The 20,458-nt window shown below is 41.1% G+C and overlaps 1 protein-coding gene across 5 annotated transcripts in view; it reads right to left on the bottom strand.

The window, feature by feature from the left end:
- Positions 1-672: 672 nt before the first annotated feature.
- Positions 673-20,458, bottom strand: part of LOC144823662 (uncharacterized) — a 155,673-nt gene continuing 135,887 nt past the window's right edge. For 3 of the 5 annotated variants that reach the window (XM_078682368.1, XM_078682370.1, XM_078682369.1), the window contains one exon: positions 6,259-12,127. In XM_078682368.1, the coding sequence (XP_078538494.1) occupies positions 8,296-10,782 (2,487 nt within the window). In that variant the 5' untranslated portion in view covers positions 10,783-12,127 and the 3' untranslated portion in view covers positions 6,259-8,295. Of the gene's footprint in view, positions 6,107-6,258; positions 12,128-12,656; positions 12,734-20,458 lie in introns of those variants that run through there. The other 2 variants (XR_013608828.1, XM_078682371.1) reach the window with 2 other exon arrangements.

Genomic DNA, 20,458 nt, shown 5'->3' with positions numbered 1-20,458 from the left:
CTAATATCCTCTAAAATTACTCCCCTGTTTTGGCCACATAAACAAATTAAAATGGCATTTTTTACATTATTTTGGGGGTAATTTCAAGTATATCTTGTTCAACCTTGGAGAGGAGTTGGCCTAAAAGCTATGGTTGACCTTGAATCGGGGGAACCGGGTTCGAGTCTCTGCAATGACGCTGAACATCCTGTGATTCTGGGCAAATCACTTAATCTCCACGTGCCTAACAAAAATGAATGTGTCCTCATGTAATGCAAATGGTGCTATGTAAAGCACTCTGATACCCGATACCGGGCCAAGTTTGCGCTATGTATACCTTCGTAAAAAACACCCAAAAAAAACACCCAAAAAAACCTGTAGATGTCTTCTGTCTTCTACTCTGATGTTTTATGAAATCTGTCACCAAGAGTCTCAAATATTCCTGCAATCCAAAGAGGTAGACAAAAATCCAGATAAAGCCTTTTATAATTTTATCTTGGAAAAAATCAATTTTCTACATTACATTCTTCGGCAATCCACAAATAAGGTAATCCAAAAAATTAAATTCCCAAAAACTTTTGTTGTAATCCAAAACAAAAATCCAACAGAAATCAATCTAGGAATATCAAGTTTTTTCTTTAAAAGTGTGGTATTTTTCTTCTAAAATAGAAGACGATAAAAAAAATGCCAACATTTTTTTTTAATGTTGATTTTATTTTAAATGGGTTTAAAAAAGTTACATCCATGATTTTTTCCCTACTTTTTAAAATCCTAGATAAAAATAACAAAACTATCCCAATGCGTGCATACAAACACAACTTGCATGGGGATGTCAAAGTGGTTAAAACAACACTAACATACATTTTTGGGATAGATGTCCACATAACTTTCTCCATCTTTCCTTACAATAAATGTAGGCACCAGTATGTTTAAAAATGAAAAGTAAATTGTTCCTACCTTGCATCTGATCATGACCTGTTTACATAAAGCTGAAAAGTAAAAGCAAAAAAAGAAAAATTGTCCTATTGTCGTCAATAGAAAACCGTGAGAGAATGCTTAAAATAAGGTGTGTTGGATTCTATTTTTAAAATGTTTTCTAAGGATTTTCTAAATTATATTCAAAAATATTTTATGAATAAACGTGGTATGTTTTGTATAAATGAAATACATGTATGCAATCTATTTTTCTACTTTTTCAAGTTAAAGTTAATGGTGCATTATTTCCCTACAATAATTTATCAGCTTTTTTATATTAATTGTATACCGGTCTAAGTACCATATAATAATTTAGAAACATTAATATTCAGGTATAAAAATGAAAATCATAGTATTGATATACTTCTCCACCCCTTACTCCAGTATCCTTTACATCCTGCCCCTTATTCTTTATTTTGATATTTTAAAATTAATTTACAGAAATGTTTTAAAAATAGTAAAGCTTGTATTCAATGAATGAAGAAAGAATACTCAGCCATTATGGTTCGTAACTAAGCATTAATACACTCCCCCTCATATTGTGCCTCTATCCCTTGCATCCCATTGCTAAAGTTTAATTTTGATATTTTATAATTAATTTACAAAATACATTTAAAAAAATTAGCTTTATTACTAAAAGAATGTAAAATGAATACTCAGGTATTATCAGTGATACCTGAGTATTAATACACTTCCTCAACCAAAACCCATACACCCCTTGCATCTCATTCCTAAAATTATTTTTTGTTATTGATTTCTATGTAATTAGTTTCCAATTCATCTTTTTAAAAAAGGAGACTTTACTAAATAAAACTGCACATACTCATATTGGGAAACAGATAAATAAGCAACTGGTCTTTGAGCATTGCCGTGCATTTGCAAAAGCACTGAGAGAGCAAAGCCATCCCTCTCGCTGCAGTACAGAGCAAACACTTTGCTATAATTAGGCCTAGGCTGAGTTTGTGGAGTTCTGCTGAATGGCACTCTGTGAAGTGCAAAATAAACTCTGCCACGCTCCGTGGACTTCCGCAAGTGGCGGAATGTGGTAAGTCACACTATTCATGCTGATTTTTAGCGACTGGAGTTTCTCCCGCCCTGTAAAATCAGCATGAATGGCACTCAATACAGCTTAAGTAGATGTAGCAAGCAGCAGCTTCCTCAACATGTGCAGCAAGTTTCTCAACACATGTTGTTGAGACTTACTGTGACTGCCCGCTTTGAAAAATCTAGCCAAGAGGTGGTCTAGCATATGATTTGTCTTGGTTGCGTTTGCAAACTTAATGTTGGTGAGCCTTGCAAGAGAAAAAACTCTGCTCCATGCCGTTTCACAGAGTTTTGAGTAATGGAGTGGGCAAAACTCCACAACTCCATCAGCGGAGCAGAATTTGTCGCTCATCCCTAGTTATAATATGGCATTCTCAGTCCTGAAGCATGACAGAGACTTTAACAAAGCTCTGGGAAGGCAATCTAGCAATCGTTGTCCTAGGGTAATGGATAAGCTTGGCCATTAGGCAATAGTTGCGTAGCCACTGGCTACATTAGACCACCATTCACAAAAACATCCTGACTTCCATCTGTGTAGTTGGTGGATTTATTTTCAAAGTTCCTGAAATTATTTCTTGCAGCACCTTCCTCACTCCCTTCTCAACGTTATGTATGAGAGATTAGACCTCGGCTTGACAGGACTGGAACTTACTCAGGGACACTTAATGTCCAATCTCAGCCATATGGTTAAACAGGTCAGTGGTATCTTGTTTGCAAGATTCCTGTGTATCTGATGCAAACAGCAGGTCATTGATATATTGCAGTAGAACTCAGTTACAGAGTACAACTAAGGACTCAAGATTCTTTGTAAGGGTCTGGTTGAAAATTGAGGGTCTCTCTGAATACCCTTGGGACTGAGCACCATAGTAAAACATGGTTCTGGAACCGAAATCCAAAGAGGAACTGATTTTCATCATGCAATAGGGTAGAGAAAATGACCTGGTCCAAATCAATGAAAGTAAACCACTCTGCCTTACATGAAATTTGAAAATAAATCACGTCTGAATTCGGTATTTAGAGCTAAATCATCATTTGTCATTGTAGGGAAGAATTTAACATTCGGGCCATCTCTTTCCAATTTAAAGGCAACAGCCCCATCATGAGGTTGAAACTCAACTTCTTTCCGTGTACAATAAATGATATAATTCAGTTTGCACAACATATCGCGTCCTGAAACACTTATAGGAGTAGATTCACACACCACAAATTGGTGATTCTCCACAAAAGACCCTTCTTTGGCAGGTACTTCTTCTGTTAAGGAGGCTTACATCTGTTTATTTGTGACTCTTACTAATTGGATTATTTTTTCCGAGAGGTGTAGGTATGGAATTTTCACTGTTCTCAAAGTAGAGACGCTAACACCAGCATCAATCAAAAATGATACAGAGTGGCCATTTACATCACCTTCTACAAATGGACCACACTGGTCTACCTCTAGCGTTGCGCCAAGTACAAAAACCACCTCCCCATCAGCCACTGTGATTATGGCACGTCAGAACCGTAGCCCTCAAATGCTTCCATCATAGGGAATTGTTGAAATGCAACTTGATTTTGGAAAGAATTCCGATTTTGTTGGCTACCGCCTGTGAAGGCGCCAATGCTGTGAAGGTCGCAGTCGCGAATGCATCAATCTCAGGTAGCTTTTGTGCTCAAGAAGCAGCTAAAGAGGGTTTTCGAGTGGATTTTCTTCTCCAGCAGACCCGAAAAATTGTTTTTTTTGTGCCCCAGAGACTTCAACTTCCTGTTCCTGTCCAGCAGGATCCTCCCATTGCTTAGTCCATCTCCTGGTCACTTTTCTTTTGGAGTTGGAGCTAAAAGGATCATTATCTTTGTCTGCTGGAATGGATTTAAGGGCTTTTTTAATTGAGATTTCACATGTAAGTTAAAAATTCCTGTATAAGGGTGTTGCTTGATTGATAGAGATTGCAAACCAATATTTATTTATACTTTTATAAATTTGTTAAACTTTATTGTGGTGGGTGGCCTGCAGTTTCTGTAGGGGCCCGTTTATATTTTGTAATTTATTATTTCTTCTTTTATAAAGGAACAATGTTGCACAGTTCATTACATTTTTTCCATGTTTGTTAAATTTGCTATATTTGTTTATTTACTATATGGCCTAGTCTGCCAAGGGGCCATCCCATAGGCCCAGGTCAGTGCTAGCCATGGGTTCATGAAACAACCATCGATGTGATTTATTCAGTTCCAAAACATCATTTAGGGCTTGAATAGCATCAAATTAAATTAAAAAAGTGATGCTTCTTTTGGGTATTTAATTTTTTTTACTCTGTACAAAAAGTGTATACATAGGGTAATATTTGATGCCTTGGGAGGATGTGTGTTGTTATAAAATGTTTATAGCTCAGTTAATTTTCATTAATGGTAGGGTTTCCTTCAGTGTTACCATGCCTCCTTTGTCTATCCAGTGTGTGTGTATGTGCGTGAGTGTTTGTGTGTTTGCCATAGGCCACCATTGATTTGTCTTTGTTCTGCATGCCATGTGGCTGGAGGCCATTTTCTGGAGTCTGTGTGCATAGGTCTGAATGTGTTCTGTTTGGTCTCCTTGCCTCCATGATTGCTGTTGTTGTTTGACTGTGTGCTAACAGCCATTAGAGAGAGGTGTGTTGAGTTGGAAAATGCTGATGAGTGTGTGTGTGTGTGTGTTGCACTGGTGGCAAACGTGAAACCTCTTGTTTTTTTTGCTCTGCCTCTGAATCTTCTAAGTACACTCCTCATGAATCTCACCTTCTCTCTGTCCTTCTTCGTGACTCTGAATACAGTTTCTGTTTTACAATCTGCAGGCCTTCTCTTCTATTCTTCTGCGTGAACTAAAGGTGAAAGCTGAGCTCAAAAGTCTTGCTTACCTACCAGACCAGTCCAGATAGGCAACCAAGAGTGATGGGCATTCCTGAGTCGAATGCAGGTGCACCACCACATTTTGCAACACAGTATGATTTTTCTTTTAACAAGCATATTTGGAGAATTAGGTTGGTGGGTTCACTCCTCTATTATTTTTTTAACTTGGGTCGCTAGGGCAGAATGTCTGTGTGCAATATATTTAATTTTACTTTGTCATACTCATTCCTTAATTTCCTTCCATAACAGATTGATGATGATAATGTGCTTGTGCAGTGTTTTTCTTTGTCAAACCTTTCCTCAGATCCCCTTCCCCATTAATTTATCAAGCCCCTAACCCTCTTCCCCTGGGCTGTGTGATTTTTTGAGATGTGACATAATATACACCAACAATGGATCACACACTTAGGACCTCATTATGATAAGGTTCGGAAAATATCTGAGCCTCATCATGGTTTTAAAACCAACAGCCTCATTACAATGGAGGCTGCTGGTTTTGAAACTGGTTGGACATTCCGCCAGTCAGAACTGGCACGTAATTTTTATGGATGGCGTTTCATGCTGTCCCGATTACGATGTCGGTTTCCAGAAGGGATTTCAAGCTGGGCTTTCTGACATGGAAACCTTGTCATAAAGCAACTTTGGGGAGCCCTCACGGGGCCCCCTCCAACCAGCAGCCTCCGATTCATCCATAGTGCTGAGGTGGCACTTATGGATGAACCAGGGATGCACACAAACTCCCTTTTCTGTATGGGAGCTTGTGCTGTGGCCGGGTTCCGACCACAGCACAAGGTCTCCATACAGAAAAGGGAGCTTGCGACCGCACAATGTGCAGTCACATCAAAATTCAATAGTCAGGACCGCCGACTGGAGGTCTGGTCTCAATACTTTGTAAAGCTTTGATATAACTTAGAAGCCACTAACTCAGTATTTTTTAATTCCATTTAGTTGCCTGCGATGATGAGCCTTCTGATTAATCCTACAGTTGAAGCCCACCTGGGTGGGAGTGGGACCTTGCTTTTTAAGTTGTGATGCCTTTCCTGTTATTCCTACATCTATGTTCAGATAATACAACTATATAGTGAAGTGAACTAGCTAAGTAAATAAGCAGCTAACTGCTACTGCAAGTAATTGTTTATATGGATTATGGATTGGCAGCATCCCCCAAATTGTCAAGATAGTTATAGAGGTATAGCTACTTGTAACTAAGCAGTATACACTCCTACAAGCAGATAAACAGGCTGCGTAAAAACTAAGTGTTATGAGGAAGGGGTCCCATAAGGATAAGAAACACAAATTATAACAAAAATGCAAAAAGCAATCAAATAGACATTGAATTAAACCACCATGTTTTAATCACAATATCACAATGGGGATGAATAACGAATAAAGACAATAGTCGCGTGTTAGAAATGGACAGGTGGAGCAATGCCCCGGGGAGGGGGGAAAAAGTGCGTGATGGAGTGAGGATACTGTGATAAGGAAGGGTTGAAGTGACAGATTAATCAAAACTTTAAACCACAATAGTTTTGATGGTTACATACAATGTACAAGAAAAAAACAACTTGGATTTCAAATCAAACTGTATCATACTCCACACAATACAATATATGAACAGGTTGGGCCGTGGAGTTGACATTTAAAAGAGACAAAATGGTTGTCGACGTTTCGACCCTCTCAAAATTGCAGGACCTATTATATCCTTGCGGCGGGGTCTTCTTCAGGACAAGGGAGTTGGGGCAGACCACCTATATCGATATATAATATCTAGTATTATTATACGAATCGGACTAGAGCAAATGAATTACATTGACTTTGGTGAGAGAAAAGCACACGGTTCAACTTGAGACAGACGGGAATATCCACCAACGTGGACTCGCATTGTGACCCCCGGATTGTGGGATGCCAAAAATCGGGTGTGAGTATTACCGTGAATCGTGGTATATATTGCAAACATGAAAGCGTGAATTGCTAATTGTGCATCACGTGTCGTGACCCCCTGACTGACGGGTGTCATTAATTAGTTATTACACCGTGAATGGTAAAATTATGCGCGGGAAAATAGTGGTCCGCCACCAGGTGGAGTATAGCCAGCATGGCAGATCCGGACCCGTGTACAAAGGAATATCAGTCATTACCTTGCTAGGATCGATATGAATTCTGACAGAGTAGAGGGGACATCCTGATTGATGTTCCTGTAAGGAAATATACAGAAAAGGGGAACCGACAAATTGGTATATGTCGGGGCCGATACACATTGCATTTGTTAAGGCAGGCAGGCAGAGAGCCGGGAAACACTTACCCCGTCAGTTTCGAGGACAGTGTTCGGAGTCTGCTTAGATCGTCGAACCGATCTGTTCATTGAAAAAAGGGGGAGATCATAATTGTGAGGGAGCGTTCCTTCTAACTTAGTGAAATAAACACTGTGACCACAAATATACAGAAAAGGGGAACCGACAAGTTAGTATATGTCGGGGCCGATACACATTGCATTCATTAAAGCAGGCAGGCAGAGAGCCGGGAAACACTTACCCCGTCAGCTTCGAGGACAGTGTTCGGAATCTGCTTAGATCGTCGAACCGATCTGTTCATTGAAAAAAGGGGGAGATCATAATTATGAGGGGGCGCTCCTTCTAACCTAATAAAATAGACACTGTGACCACAGACGTGCCGAATACCAAGCTTACCGGAGGCCGAATGAATCTGGCTGAGTATCCGCACGGGTTCGCAATGGCGATTACCCGTTCCTGATTCCTTAAGTCCCTATGGTAACGGAGTCACGTGATGACTCAAGCTAGTGTGAAGCTGGACGAAAGACTGAATCCCTGTTAGGCGGTTGCTAGGACAACGTGCACACGAATGAATACAGATACGGATACAGGATTGCTATGGTGTAATGCTGCTCAAATGGTGGAATACAATAAGACCACTTGCTTCGATTGTACTTTGGGAAAAGATTCAACTGAAACATGTCAATATTAAATGGAAAGCCGAATTCAATATATATATTGTTGTTAAAGCAAAAAGAACAAGTTTAACATCTCACGTGCCTGACGGGTTAACAGGCGTACCCACCAAGACAAAGTGGCCGCCAGAGGGTATTATGACGGGTGATATAAACCTGTCCAATTAAGTGCATTGTTTGAATTACCGGCGTACCACTCACACGAGGGTAAAGGCCAGTTGATACCTGGAAACTTAATATAACAAACATCTATATCTTGCTGGTGAGGGCAATCTGTAAGTATCTGGCATACCTCTCACATGAGGGTAAAGGCCATTGGTAGAGCGGTGTTTAATAACATTAAGCACATAGGGATAAAAACATGAAAAAACCATAGACAAAAGATAGAAAAACTCAGTGTCATTACAGCAACTAAATGGCGTACCTCTATCATAAGGGTAAAGGCCATAGTGTCATATATTGAGTGGATTGCATCATCAGGTCAAGGTGGCTAGTTGGGAGAAGGAGCTATCATGCTCATTGAGCCCCTTATCAATGGAATTGAAGAAAAACATCCATTCCAATTCACGGGTGTTCAGGATGCTTGAGATATTGCCACCCCGGGGTCCCAGAGTCGCTTTCTCAATTACTACCCATCTGAGGCTGTCTGGTGGGTGTAAGGATGCGCTAAAGTGTTCCACCAAGGGAGCTCCCTGTACCCCACACCTGATTCTACTCATATGTTGGAGAATGCGCGCTTTTATTTTCTGCTGTGTTTGGCCTATGTATATCTGTTGGCATGGACAGAGTATCGCATAGATGACGTTCGCAGAATTGCAGTTCGTCTGTGCCTTCAGTTGAATTTTCAATTGATCATGGTGGAATTCCTTTCCTTGAATGGTGGTCTCACAGGCTTTGCAGTTTCCACATTTAGAGTGGCCAGTCACAGGAGGAAGGTTCCACAAAGTGGTAATCGTGGGATCCTGAGGTGTTGATAGCAAGGATCTGACCACGAAGTCTTTCACACTTTTGGCTTTTTTGAAGGCGTGAAGAGGTATTGATGGTTGATTGATATCGTCCGATATCAACTGCCAGTGATGATTTATAATTCGTTTAATCTGATTACTCTTGGTGTTGAAAGCGGTAACACAGACCATCCTCTCTTCTTGTTGATTCCTGTTGTTGTTGGGAAATAGTAGTTCCTCGCGAGGATAGAACCAAGCTCTTTTTCTGGACTGCTTGATTAGACGTCTGGGATACCCTCTTGCCAGAAGTCGATTCGTGAGCTCGTCGGATTCCATCAAGTAATGTTCACGATCTGAGCAATTTCGACGGATTCGGAGAAATTGCCCAAAAGGCAAATTATCCCGGAGGGCTCTGGGATGGTGGCTGTCATACAACAGCAGGGAATTCCTCTCTGCTGGTTTCCGGTAGAGTTTCGTGAGTAGGGCTCCTGCGTCCTCGTAGATGGTGAGATCAAGGAAATGTATCCTATGGTTGTCGGATTCTATTGTAAACTTTAAGAAGTCAGATTGATGATTTAGCCAAGTGAAGAAGGACATTAGATCGTCTCGGTCTCCATTCCAAATCATGAGAATGTCATCAATATACCGCATCCAGAGACCGAGTTGGTCTCTGAATGGATTTACTGGATTGAGTATGGTGTCCTCCTCAAATGCGGCCATATATAGAATGGCTACATCTGGAGCAAAGGGAGCCCCCATTGCTACACCGGACGTTTGAATATAAAACTTGTTTTTGAAAATAAAAAAGTTTTTAGTCATTGCAATCCGGAGCAGGGACACGATGAATTCAGTGGGTACTTGGACCGGTGCCGGGCGTTGTTGTAAACACCGTGTTATTACATTCAATGCTTCTTGTTGAGGAATTGATGTATAAAGCGACATCACGTCGCACGTCGCCAATCTTTGGAGCTCTGGGTCAAAGGGAGACTTCTCAACAATGTTGATCGTATGCATTGTGTCCCGGAGGAAAGTGGGGGTAGATTCCGCCAATGGTTTCAAGAAGAAGTCTATGTACTTGCCTAAGGGTTCAAGTATGGACCCACATCCGGATACAATCGGTCTTCCCGGTGGGTTGGTCAGACTTTTATGGATCTTGGGGATCGTATAGATGGTATCTAACCGGGGATGTTTTTGGTTCAAAAAGTTGAATTCCAATTCAGAGAGGAAACCCAACTCAAGTCCTGCCTTAGTTATTTCAAGAATTTCCAGTGCAATTGCCTTCGAAGGGTCAGCACGCAGAAGTTGATAGCTGACTCCATCATTGAGTTGGTGTAGGATCTCGGATTTGTATGAGGACATGTCTTGCACAACAATGGCTCCACCTTTGTCCGCCGGTTTAATAACCACTTGGTCGTTGTTGGCAAGTGATTGTAAGGCCGCCTTCTCATCTTTGCTAGTATTGTACCTGACATATGTTTTAGTTCCCAACAGTAGTTGAACATCCCGCCATACTACCTCCTCGAATGCAAGAATCTTGTGTGACATGGCGCTATTGTAGGGAACAAAGGTAGAAGGGGGTCTGAGGCCGGTTACCGATGATTGCACTTTCGGTTCCGAGTTTCGAAAGAAATATTTCAACCTCACCTTGCGAAAAAACTGGTAACGTTCTGCACGGATGGTGAAGTTGTCAGGGTTATTCGTGGGAACATATGATAGTCCTTTGTCCAATACTTTGATTTCATTGTCACTGAGAGTGTGTTTTGAGATGTTGACAACTGGACTCTTGGGCGATGGGGGAGCACCACCCAAAAGTTTCAATCCAAACCGTCCGTTGGTATCGTTCACCATCTGTAGGTCTTGTTTCGGGTAACACGTTCTCCGTGTTGTTCTGGTTGGAACTGAACCTGTTTTTGTGGTTGCCCACGACCTCCATCCCAGTTGCCTGCATTTGGTTGAAATCCACGTCGGTTGCCTCTGGGCCAGTTGTTGCCCCGACCTCGAGGGGGGCGCCATGACCATTGGCGCTGGCCCAAAAAAGGATTGTATTGGTGTTGTTGCTGCTGTTGTCCGTAGTCTGGGCAGTTGTATTGGTTACTTGGACCAGGTTGTTCGTGTTCTCCTTCGGAGCTATAGGAGGAATCCGAGAACGTCTGATAGTTCCTTCTCCCTCTGTAGGATCCTCGCCCCCGATTCGTGAAGCGGCCCTGACCGTCCTGACGGAAATAGTCTTCCTGGAGGTACCGGTAGGTCTTTTTCTTGTCATACAGTCTTATATCTCGGGCTAACTTCTCAAGTTTGCGATTTTGTGTTGTTAAGTCGAAATCCTTGAGAGTGGCTTCCAAGTTATTGAGGGTTTCTTTGGCGTTAGCAAAATTGGCGTCGGCTGCTATTTCAGCTTTGAGGGTCTTGATCTCAGCACTGATAACTTGGACTTGGTCAGCTTCTTTGAATTTTGGGACTTCTATGAAAATGGCAGGTTCAATCTTGATCTGGAGCCTCACCGGAATAATATTCTCTTTGAGATAACGTGTCAATAGATGGCCGTGCCATCTGGTGCGGACCAACATCTTTTCCAGGCGTTCTAGGCGAGAGATTTTGTCTTTAAGTGTAAAGTCTATAGTAGGGATGTCGTTTGAGACGAAAAAGTTATTTGGATTTTCCAACAATTTGTCTATGTAATCTTCAGAATATGATAAGAGTTCCCTTTCAACCATTGTGTGCTATGTCCAACTTAATTGGATTCAGAAAAACCTCGCAGACCAGTGTCTGCTCGAAGTAGAGTATAATGGGGGGTTTTACCCAATTAGTAAAAACTAAAGCAGCAGTAAAAGTAAAACAAAAACCAACTTCAGGTATAAATTGTGATGAAATGTAATAATTTTGCCCCTTCTGTTTTTTTCAAACAAACTCACCTTCTCCACTCACAACAGGTCCACATCTCCCCCAAACAAATTGGCCCAATCACCATTACCCAAAAATATACAACAGATACAACAATTCCCTGCTGACCCACCTCTCTTCCCACATTCTCCACCCACAACAATTCCCTCCCACCAAAACAAAAACGTAGAAAATTGACTAGAAGAGGCGATTGTCCATTTGGTTCAGGATCTGCTCCATCCTCACGAGCCAGCTCTTGATAGCATCCAGCCTCTACAGGATGCAGTGCAGCAATTGCCTGTCAGAGCAGGAGTGGGCAACAGCAGTTGTCACTTTTCACTTGCACCGGCGATCGGATTGGTGGGAGACTGGAGGCTGAGGGTGACCGACTGCACTGGGGTTTGGCTGAGAGGGAAGTGTCTCCACTTGTTCGCCTTCCAGAGCCACTAGCCCGCAGACGGGCCGTTATCATCAGCAGGAGTAGCTATATTGAGAAAAACAAAAATACAATTGTAAATAATGTTGTGTGCAAACAATTGAGTGAAATTAGTGGGGCACTAGCAGTACATTTCTGGTCTCCTACGGCTATTGGAATTTGATGTGATAATGATTAGGAGAATCACAAGGCCAATTTTATGTTCACCCTCACATGCCTCACATAAAGCAAAAGCACTGACTATGTGGCAGAAAAGTATTAAGCCTGAATAACACGGATTAAAAAACAGATATGATTTTGTATCTTCTAAAAACATTTCAAATACTAAATAAACAAACACTTTGAGTGGAAAAATAAACTACCTCTCACAAGTTGTATGTTGTGCTAAATTAATGGTGGCATTCAATTTTCTAGGCAGCTCGTTGCTTATTTTGCTACTGTCTGCAGTTGGCCTAGCAGTAGTTGACAATTATCTATTTTTAATTCCAATGGCCCTGCTCTTCTCCAAATGCCTTTCTCTTCCTTCCCTGATTTCAAAGAGGCAGATAAATAATAAATAAGATATTACATCACACACCTTACATATAAAATGTGGCTTTTATACTGTCTGCAGTAAGCAGATATTGGAGAAAAGATGCCTTGCACTCAGTGGTCGAAGTGGGGAAAAAAAAGTAGGGGAACTGTGGGTGGAGAATCAGGAGGCGGGAATAACCGAACATTAAATCAGTGGGCGGAGTCAGGGGTGTGGCTAGAAATAGCAAAACATACCAAATTTTAGTACCTTTAGCATTTCACTGACCAGTTACAGCTTTTAACGTTATTTAATTAAAACAATGGATAAAATGTTTATTTGAGGTTTAATTCAGGAAAAAACAAACACTCATAGGGAAAACAGGTTTATGTAAAGCATGTGAAATATAAGCAGGAACAACATGTTACCTTAATGATTTTACTCTCATTGTTCAGAAATCCATGATTATTTTTTGTCTCAAACATTGAGGTCATGAATTTAGGGCTCCTCCTGTACACATGTGTTAAACAGGGCTCAGAAGAGAAAGGGACTCTTCAGGAAAATCTAGACTCACGGTGTAGTGTAGTTCCTATTATCCCAATAGGCTCTGCGCATTGGAATAATATCTTCAATAGTATAGACCTAGGGCAGAGGTTAACTAGGTCTTCTACTGACGATATTAGACTTAAAGTTTTTGGTTTTGCCAGCTAGCTCAGAGTTCACTAGAAACTTTCTCGAATAGACAAGGAGGAGTTTAACTTCCCTGGATAGACAAGAAGGAATTTAGTTTCTGACAACCATAGAACATGACAACTTTGCTCTCCCCCAATCAAGAGTGTATCTCTAGAGTCGTGTGAAAACAAAGGACAACTTATTTTACTCAGTCAGTACGTGCATTCTTAGTTTCACCAGTTTGTAGAGAAAAGGAAGAGACGGGCGTGTTCAATAAAAGATGTTATTTATTGATCAGTCTCTTTTCTCGTACAAGAGAAATGAATCGATATTATTGCGATACTTATGGGTAAGTAAAGTGCATACAATAAAAGCAGAAGTATAAAATAATACTGCAGAAGCATTGATATGGTTTCTAAGCCATATGATAGTTAAAATTGATAAAATAGATACATACATATATACATTTGACTAACCGTACTCAACTGGTGCTTCTAACCACGCCTACCCCAGTGTACCTGACCTAAGCCTAATACGTGGGCGGGAGTAGATAAGTAGCAGTTTAAGTTAAGTTTGTTTTGCCAAGTGACTGACTCAAGAATTCTCTGCAAGGGGTTGTTCAGTTCTGTACCTGAGATCTAGAATGGTTGAGGGCTGGTATCTCTCGTCTCTGGTCTTGATATTCCAGCTGCCTGCGAGGGCTGCTTGGAAGCGCCGGAGCTGGATTTCTCGGCAGGAGAAAAGCAGCTTCTCGTTCTCAGCGCGTCAGGAAGGCGGGGCAGCGCGTGTGGGCTTCGCTCTCTGCTGGGCTCCTCAGCGCGTCTCGCTGCTCCGATCTCGTCACCACCGCGTGTGTTTGCTTAAGGCAATGTCGGTAATATTTATACCTGTAAGGTGTCGAGATTGACGTAAGGATGGACATGGATGCGTCAATAAGGATGTCATACGAACGGGCTTGTTCGCACATTCTTTTGCTGAAGTTCTCGGTGAAATCAAAACAATGGCCGCAGGGATTTTCCCAGGTTGTCATAGGTTTGATTTGTTTTGAGAACTCTGTATGCCTTATCAGGGGCTGGAGGAATAGTGCTTGTCTAATTAGATGGCATGCGTTATTACCTAATCAGATGACACGTTTCTGTGCCGTGGTGTGGCTTAATCAGATAACGGTTTTTTGCACCGTGGGTCGGCTGCTAGTTAAGTATTAACCAGAACAGGGCCGGGAATAGGGGAATCGATACAGAACCTATAGGAATACATCACACCCACTCCACGCTGACTATGTCCATATTTACAAGATCTAGGCATAGCAAATACACTAGTAGAGCATGTGTATACCGTACCACCCCAAAATACATCCATATGCATTTTGAAACATGAAATATACGAAAAGATATATATATATACATTATATGTACTCAAGCAGTATATTAATGCTAAATATCACGCATATTCATACATCATTATTAATAAAATATGAAAATTACACATGAAATGGCTCTTAATACAGAAGAAAAAAAAATGCGAGACCATTTCATCACAAAATAAAATATTTATGAACAGGTTAGAGGGCAGCTAATGATTCTAAAGTTCCTAAAATAGAAATATAGTTCTCTAAGAATAGTTTCTACTTTAAGCAGAAGATAAGTGTCCCGAAAAATTGTAAAGTATTTTTGGGGCCGCTGAAAAATAATGTTCCGCTGTCCGTAAACTGGAGAAAATTGTTCATGATACTTTATTATCAAAGTTGAAGGCCAAATTCTTGGTGTTGGGAACGCCTTGTGCTAGCTTGTTCAAAAGTCATTATTTCTGCTCTGGTGAGAACATCATATCATTTAGACTCTCGAAAAAGCTGTCAACAGCTTCCTGTGAAAGTTTCATTAACTCGGAAAAAGATGTTACCATGCATTCGTGAGCATGATTGCCTTCAGTGATGTTTGGATCAGCATAGCTGACAGAAGGTCGTACCTGATCGATGCTGCTTTCATCTTGAACCTCACTACCCCTTAATCGTAGTGGTGAAGTCTCCACGAATGCCGTCATCAGGATTGGTAGCCGCTGGGGACAGCACAATGCATGAGCCGTGACCGGACCCAACAAAGTTTCTGCATCCATTGGCGCATCCGATTGTAGCGTCAGACAGGTGTCTAACACGCATTCTTCTCCGCATAGCAAGCACCTTAATACAGGTAAAACACAGCTTTGCCACATAGGTCTAAACGAAAGAAACCAAGTCATGTTCAGGTCTCTAAGCCGGGACAGTCCAAGGATTCTAGATATCTGGTCCCGGTATCCAATGGCATGGACTGTTTCTTCCCCTGTCGCAGGTGTCTTGTCTGTGACACGGTTTGCCATAGCGAAATAACAGGATCAAAAATAGGATTCCTGCCACTAGTCCCAAAACGAGAGGAAGTCCACCAAAGATGGAATGGACAAAGTCTGGAAAAATACCCAGAATGGTTTTAAATGGTGTTAGAGCCCCTGAAAACACTGTCTTAAATACATTTGAGACCCCACTGGTATCAGAAATATTTAAGATTTCGTTCAGGATTTCTGCGAAATGTATGGGGGAATTAGTTGATAACAATGAATGAATCTCTGCCGTTGTCCTTGCAACTTGGAGATCATACGTTTCTTTTGATGACGTGAGCCTGGTCGGCGTCTGAAGGAGCACAGTTTTCATTCTGCTTAAAGTATCAACTCTAATGGAAGAAATTTTCAAATTCGGCCATTACCCTGCCTCCCTGTCTGGCATTGCGCTGGGGAACAATACTCGTTCACAGCACATGACCTTCGCAGTCGTACTTATGAGATAAGGTATTCCGGGCACCAAGCTACAACATCTGCGGTCTACGATTATAATGTAACTCCCGTTCGATAGTCTCCTAAAGAATGGTTCTATTTGTGTCGCAGGTGTGCCTAGCTGGTGACATGAAAGGTTATTTGAGGACCCTTCACAGGCTCCGTGTAAACTAATACCATTACACAGAAGTGTACCGCTTAGTGACATGGCACAATTATTGCCACTAAGAAACACTTTCCGGCCTTTATTACTGACACAAGCATGTGAATAGGGCAAGTTCCATGTTGATTTAATGTACCCTTTACCCAAAATTTCGTACATGCCAGCCTGTATATATTTTTGGCAGTATTGAAACCTGAAAGTAGATATTGGAATATTAATTATTCCATGTATTATCCACTCACTGACAGGTCGTTCTGACATTGTCAATGGTAATCTCTCGAGTTTCTCAATGCTCAGGATTGTATAATCAGCACCCTTCTGTGCCATACTGATTTGTTTATCAGTAAGGTTAAAGATATTGAACAGTGACGTTGTGTTGATTAAACGCCAAGGCACATAGCCTGAACGCAGATTTTGTAACGTCCAGCCAAGTTGTACAATAGAACGCAATTGGGACTGACCGTGTTGTAACAACAGTAAGTCTTGCGATATTATGTCGATTGCTGAAGACACAATGCTGTCCAAAGAGTATATTCTGGAGGACAGAGTCATTAACCCATTGTCCACTACAGAAAGTGATTTTTCCAAATTAATACGGTCAATTTCCCGTATTCTCTCTGATGTTTCAATTTGAGTTATTTTCCAGGCTTCGTTATAAGCTGCATATACAGAGGCTGCTATGAAGCGTTTTTGACGCTGTTTGCGTGGTCCCATAATGAAATCACGCAAGTCAGCACCATCAGTAAGTAAAGTTAGGTGTTGCTTAATTTCTGCCAGTGTGGATGTTTGTAGCCATTGAAGGCAGAGCTTGCCCACACTGTACGTGGTAATTATCCCTGGGTGTTGTCTTTGGGAATATCTAGGGTCTGGCCTGGTCAATTTGAACCCCTGGATTTTGTTCAGGAATCTGTCTTGACAGTTATTAGTATCTGTGGGCCAGATTAACCACTTTTTCCAATCTGGATGTGTTCTGTTTTGGCTTAATATATGGTTTACGTCTATCTCCTCATCTGTCGAGCTATTACTGTTTATCGTTGGCTTTGGAATAGACGGTTTGTTTAAATCTTTGATTTTGGCTAGGCCAAGACAGGTAGTTTGTTGAATAGTGTCATTCAAAAATATCATTTGTTCTGGGATCATGCAGGCTCTAAACAATGATTCTATACCTTGTACTTGCCATTCCTTTGTACCCCAAACACTTTTTACTTCAACATTTTTGTCCCAGTATTCAAAACCAAACGTACTCATTTGTTCAAAAAACGAGTCTGAATATATCAATTTAGTGTTTGTAAGCATGGTCTTTGTACCTGTTTTGTTTGATAATTTGAAATAAAATGTTTCTGCATTACTTGTGTTGAACCCTGAAAAATATGAATATTTGTCATAAAAAGTTCTTGAGCTACCTTTTGGAGGGGTTGCACAGTGTTCCCATTGATTATAATTTAAAACATTTCTAGGTTGTGCAGATTTATGCAGATAATGATTACTATAGTGATTATAGCAGAACATTTTATCATAATTAGACGAACCCTGCAAATAATCATGTTTTGTAAATTTAGCAGACATCACTAGGTCAGACATCATATTATTAATGCTTTCCACGTCCCAATCATCAGCAACTGAGCTTGGTTTTACAAAGTCACTCAACGAGATCTTGATTTGGTGTGGATATTTCAGGATTTCAACCGGACCATAGATTTCATAATCAGTATTGTCCCATGCTACCCCACCGGGTATAGGATTGGCTGTGAAGTTGACTGAAGAAAGTTCCCTTTTCTTGATGTGTGAAGACGTGTGTGGTTTGAGGACCAAGTTGATTTTCTGGCTTGCTGTGTCCATTTTAGCATGTTTTCCCTCAATGAAGTGTCCCAAACATAGTACCATGATGAGCCAAAGTATGAGGATAAGTGCACCTAAGGCCACCCAGAATTCAATCCATGGAGAAATCAGATAGGTTTCTTTCAGTTGTTGAAAAAGTTCCTTAGCTTTGTCTTTAAAGGATTTTGTTGATGTTTGTTCCTTTGATTCACTCAGGTTTTCAGATGAATCGCTGAAGTTGATGAAGTAACCGGATGCCGTTCTGTCTATTGTTCCAATAGCTTCAGGATTGATATTTGCTTTATCCGTGTGTTTTGTTGCAGCAGCATAGTCATTCATTACTTCATTGTAGATTGGTGTGTCTCTGCTAAATGTTTTTATTTGGGTTTTTAGAGGTTTAAGTTCCATAGCATTGTTGCATAGACCTTGTTGTTGTTCTTTTGGCATTTCAAACGTGAGTAGCCTCTTAGATTGAACCTCTGTGTTTGTAGCAAACCTTGGTGTTCTACTACTTATCGGGAGTCCACTTGGCCTACTGTTTGTTATCGGCCACATGATTGTGGTTTAACCAGGTCGATGGATACAACTCGGTTCTCCTTTTTACCAGCAAGGGGCGGTAGTACTACTGATCTTGTCCCGTTGATAGACAAGACAGGAACTGCTTTTCTGTAAGAAGGCCCAAATTCCTTCTTTACCGCGATCTTTTCTCTGACTAGATCCCCGACTTTTGGAATCCAGACAGGTCTTGCTGGGACAGGTGGTATTTCTTCAGTGGTCGTTGGCTGTTGTTTCAACTTTATGTTGCTCAGGTCTTTTCTTGTTTCTTTTAAGTCCTGTAAAATAGCCAAACGATCTTTGATATTAAAGCTTTTTTTCTTTAACCACTGAAGTCTGACTGTCAAGATCTAAGACCATCATTCTAGTTCCAAACAATAGTTCGTACGGACTGAATCCCCTCAGAGAATTTCTTGGCAGGTTATTTAGACTACGTTGGACACTTATTAGATGTTTGACCCACCCAGCTCCCGAACCTAATACCTTCGCTGTTATAGATTGCTTTATGCCTTTGGTTTTTTCTTTACACCATCCCGTTCCCTCAGGTAGGAAGTGAGAAGAGTCCCGCTATGCTATGCTCATTTGGCCATGTTTTTCATATGCTTTAGGGCAAGAAGAAAAAACATTCAGCCAAACGTAGCATGCTTCTAGCGTATATGCCATTATAGACTCGCAAATCTTTTTCTAACAGTCCAGACGTCAGCCGAGTGCTGGGGTCTACATCACAAGTGGAAACTAGTCTTTATATGTTAATTGGACGCATTAGTTTTTATTGTTGATCAATTCTGGAGTGAAACGCCATGCTAATATACCGTTTCTTTCGCCACTGCGATCTCTATTGCAGTCTGGGTAGTTCTTTACAAAGATGTGATGATGCAGGCTCATACCTGGCCACCAGTACATTGATTATAATTCTTCCAGAGAATCTTTTTGTTTAAGGTGTCTGAGACCCTCACCCATATGTGCGTCTGCTATTAACATACCTCTCCTGTCCATGTTTGGAATCACTCTGTCCCCCACTCCAGGGATTCGAGCAAAGGGAACGGAGTTTGCATCGATTATGTATGTATAATTGAGTGGATAGTTGATCGGTAGTGCTGAGCAGTCGCCTTTTGATGACGTTTTCACCGCCAGCATAGTTTCACCGTCAATGTGTTTTACTGCACGCTTTTTCTTGACTACGGAAGCCGATTCAGTTGCTGCCGTTGTGGCTTTCTCAGCCAATGAATTCCCTGCAACGTGAACGCCATCACGTTGATGACTCAGTGTATGTATCACGTGAGTCTTTGGTAGTTCTTTTTGCAAATGAACTACTTGTTCCCAAAGCACTTTTTGCTTTATTGTTGCACCTGTGTCATCTTTGTAACCGTTTTGAATCCATTTCTGTAAATCGTTATGGTATGATTTGACGCAGTAATACGAATCGAACACAATAAGTGTCGGGAATTCGCGATCGGCATTATCTAGCGCCATTTTTAACGCTATTATTTCAGTTTGTTGTTCTGAATTATTTTCCACTGAGTGTGTTTTTGTGAGTAGAGGTCTTAATTTACCTCCGCGCCACACTTCTTTTACAATTTCGCATGTGGCCTTGTAAGCCAGCTCTCCCCAAACTGAGGGTTGAGCATGCCCGTCTGTATGTATTACACAGGCGTACTGTCGTAAAGGCAGAATGTCGATTGGCAGAGGGTATATTATTTCATATTCTAGATATTTTAATTCCTTTAATTCTGGATCAAAGTAGTATTTAACTTTGTCCGTTGCAATTGAATTCACCCATTGTATCCATTCTGGATTCAACGCTGTTTTTGGTAAATTACATGGGGTTGTTAATGCCTCAAAGGCTGACTCCGCGTTTCTG

This window comes from Lissotriton helveticus, chromosome 3_1 (genome assembly GCF_964261635.1).
Source record: "Lissotriton helveticus chromosome 3_1, aLisHel1.1, whole genome shotgun sequence".
NCBI lineage: Eukaryota > Metazoa > Chordata > Amphibia > Caudata > Salamandridae > Lissotriton > Lissotriton helveticus.
Note: the sequence above shows the minus strand (reverse complement) of the source record. Positions and strands in the feature narration are given on the sequence as shown.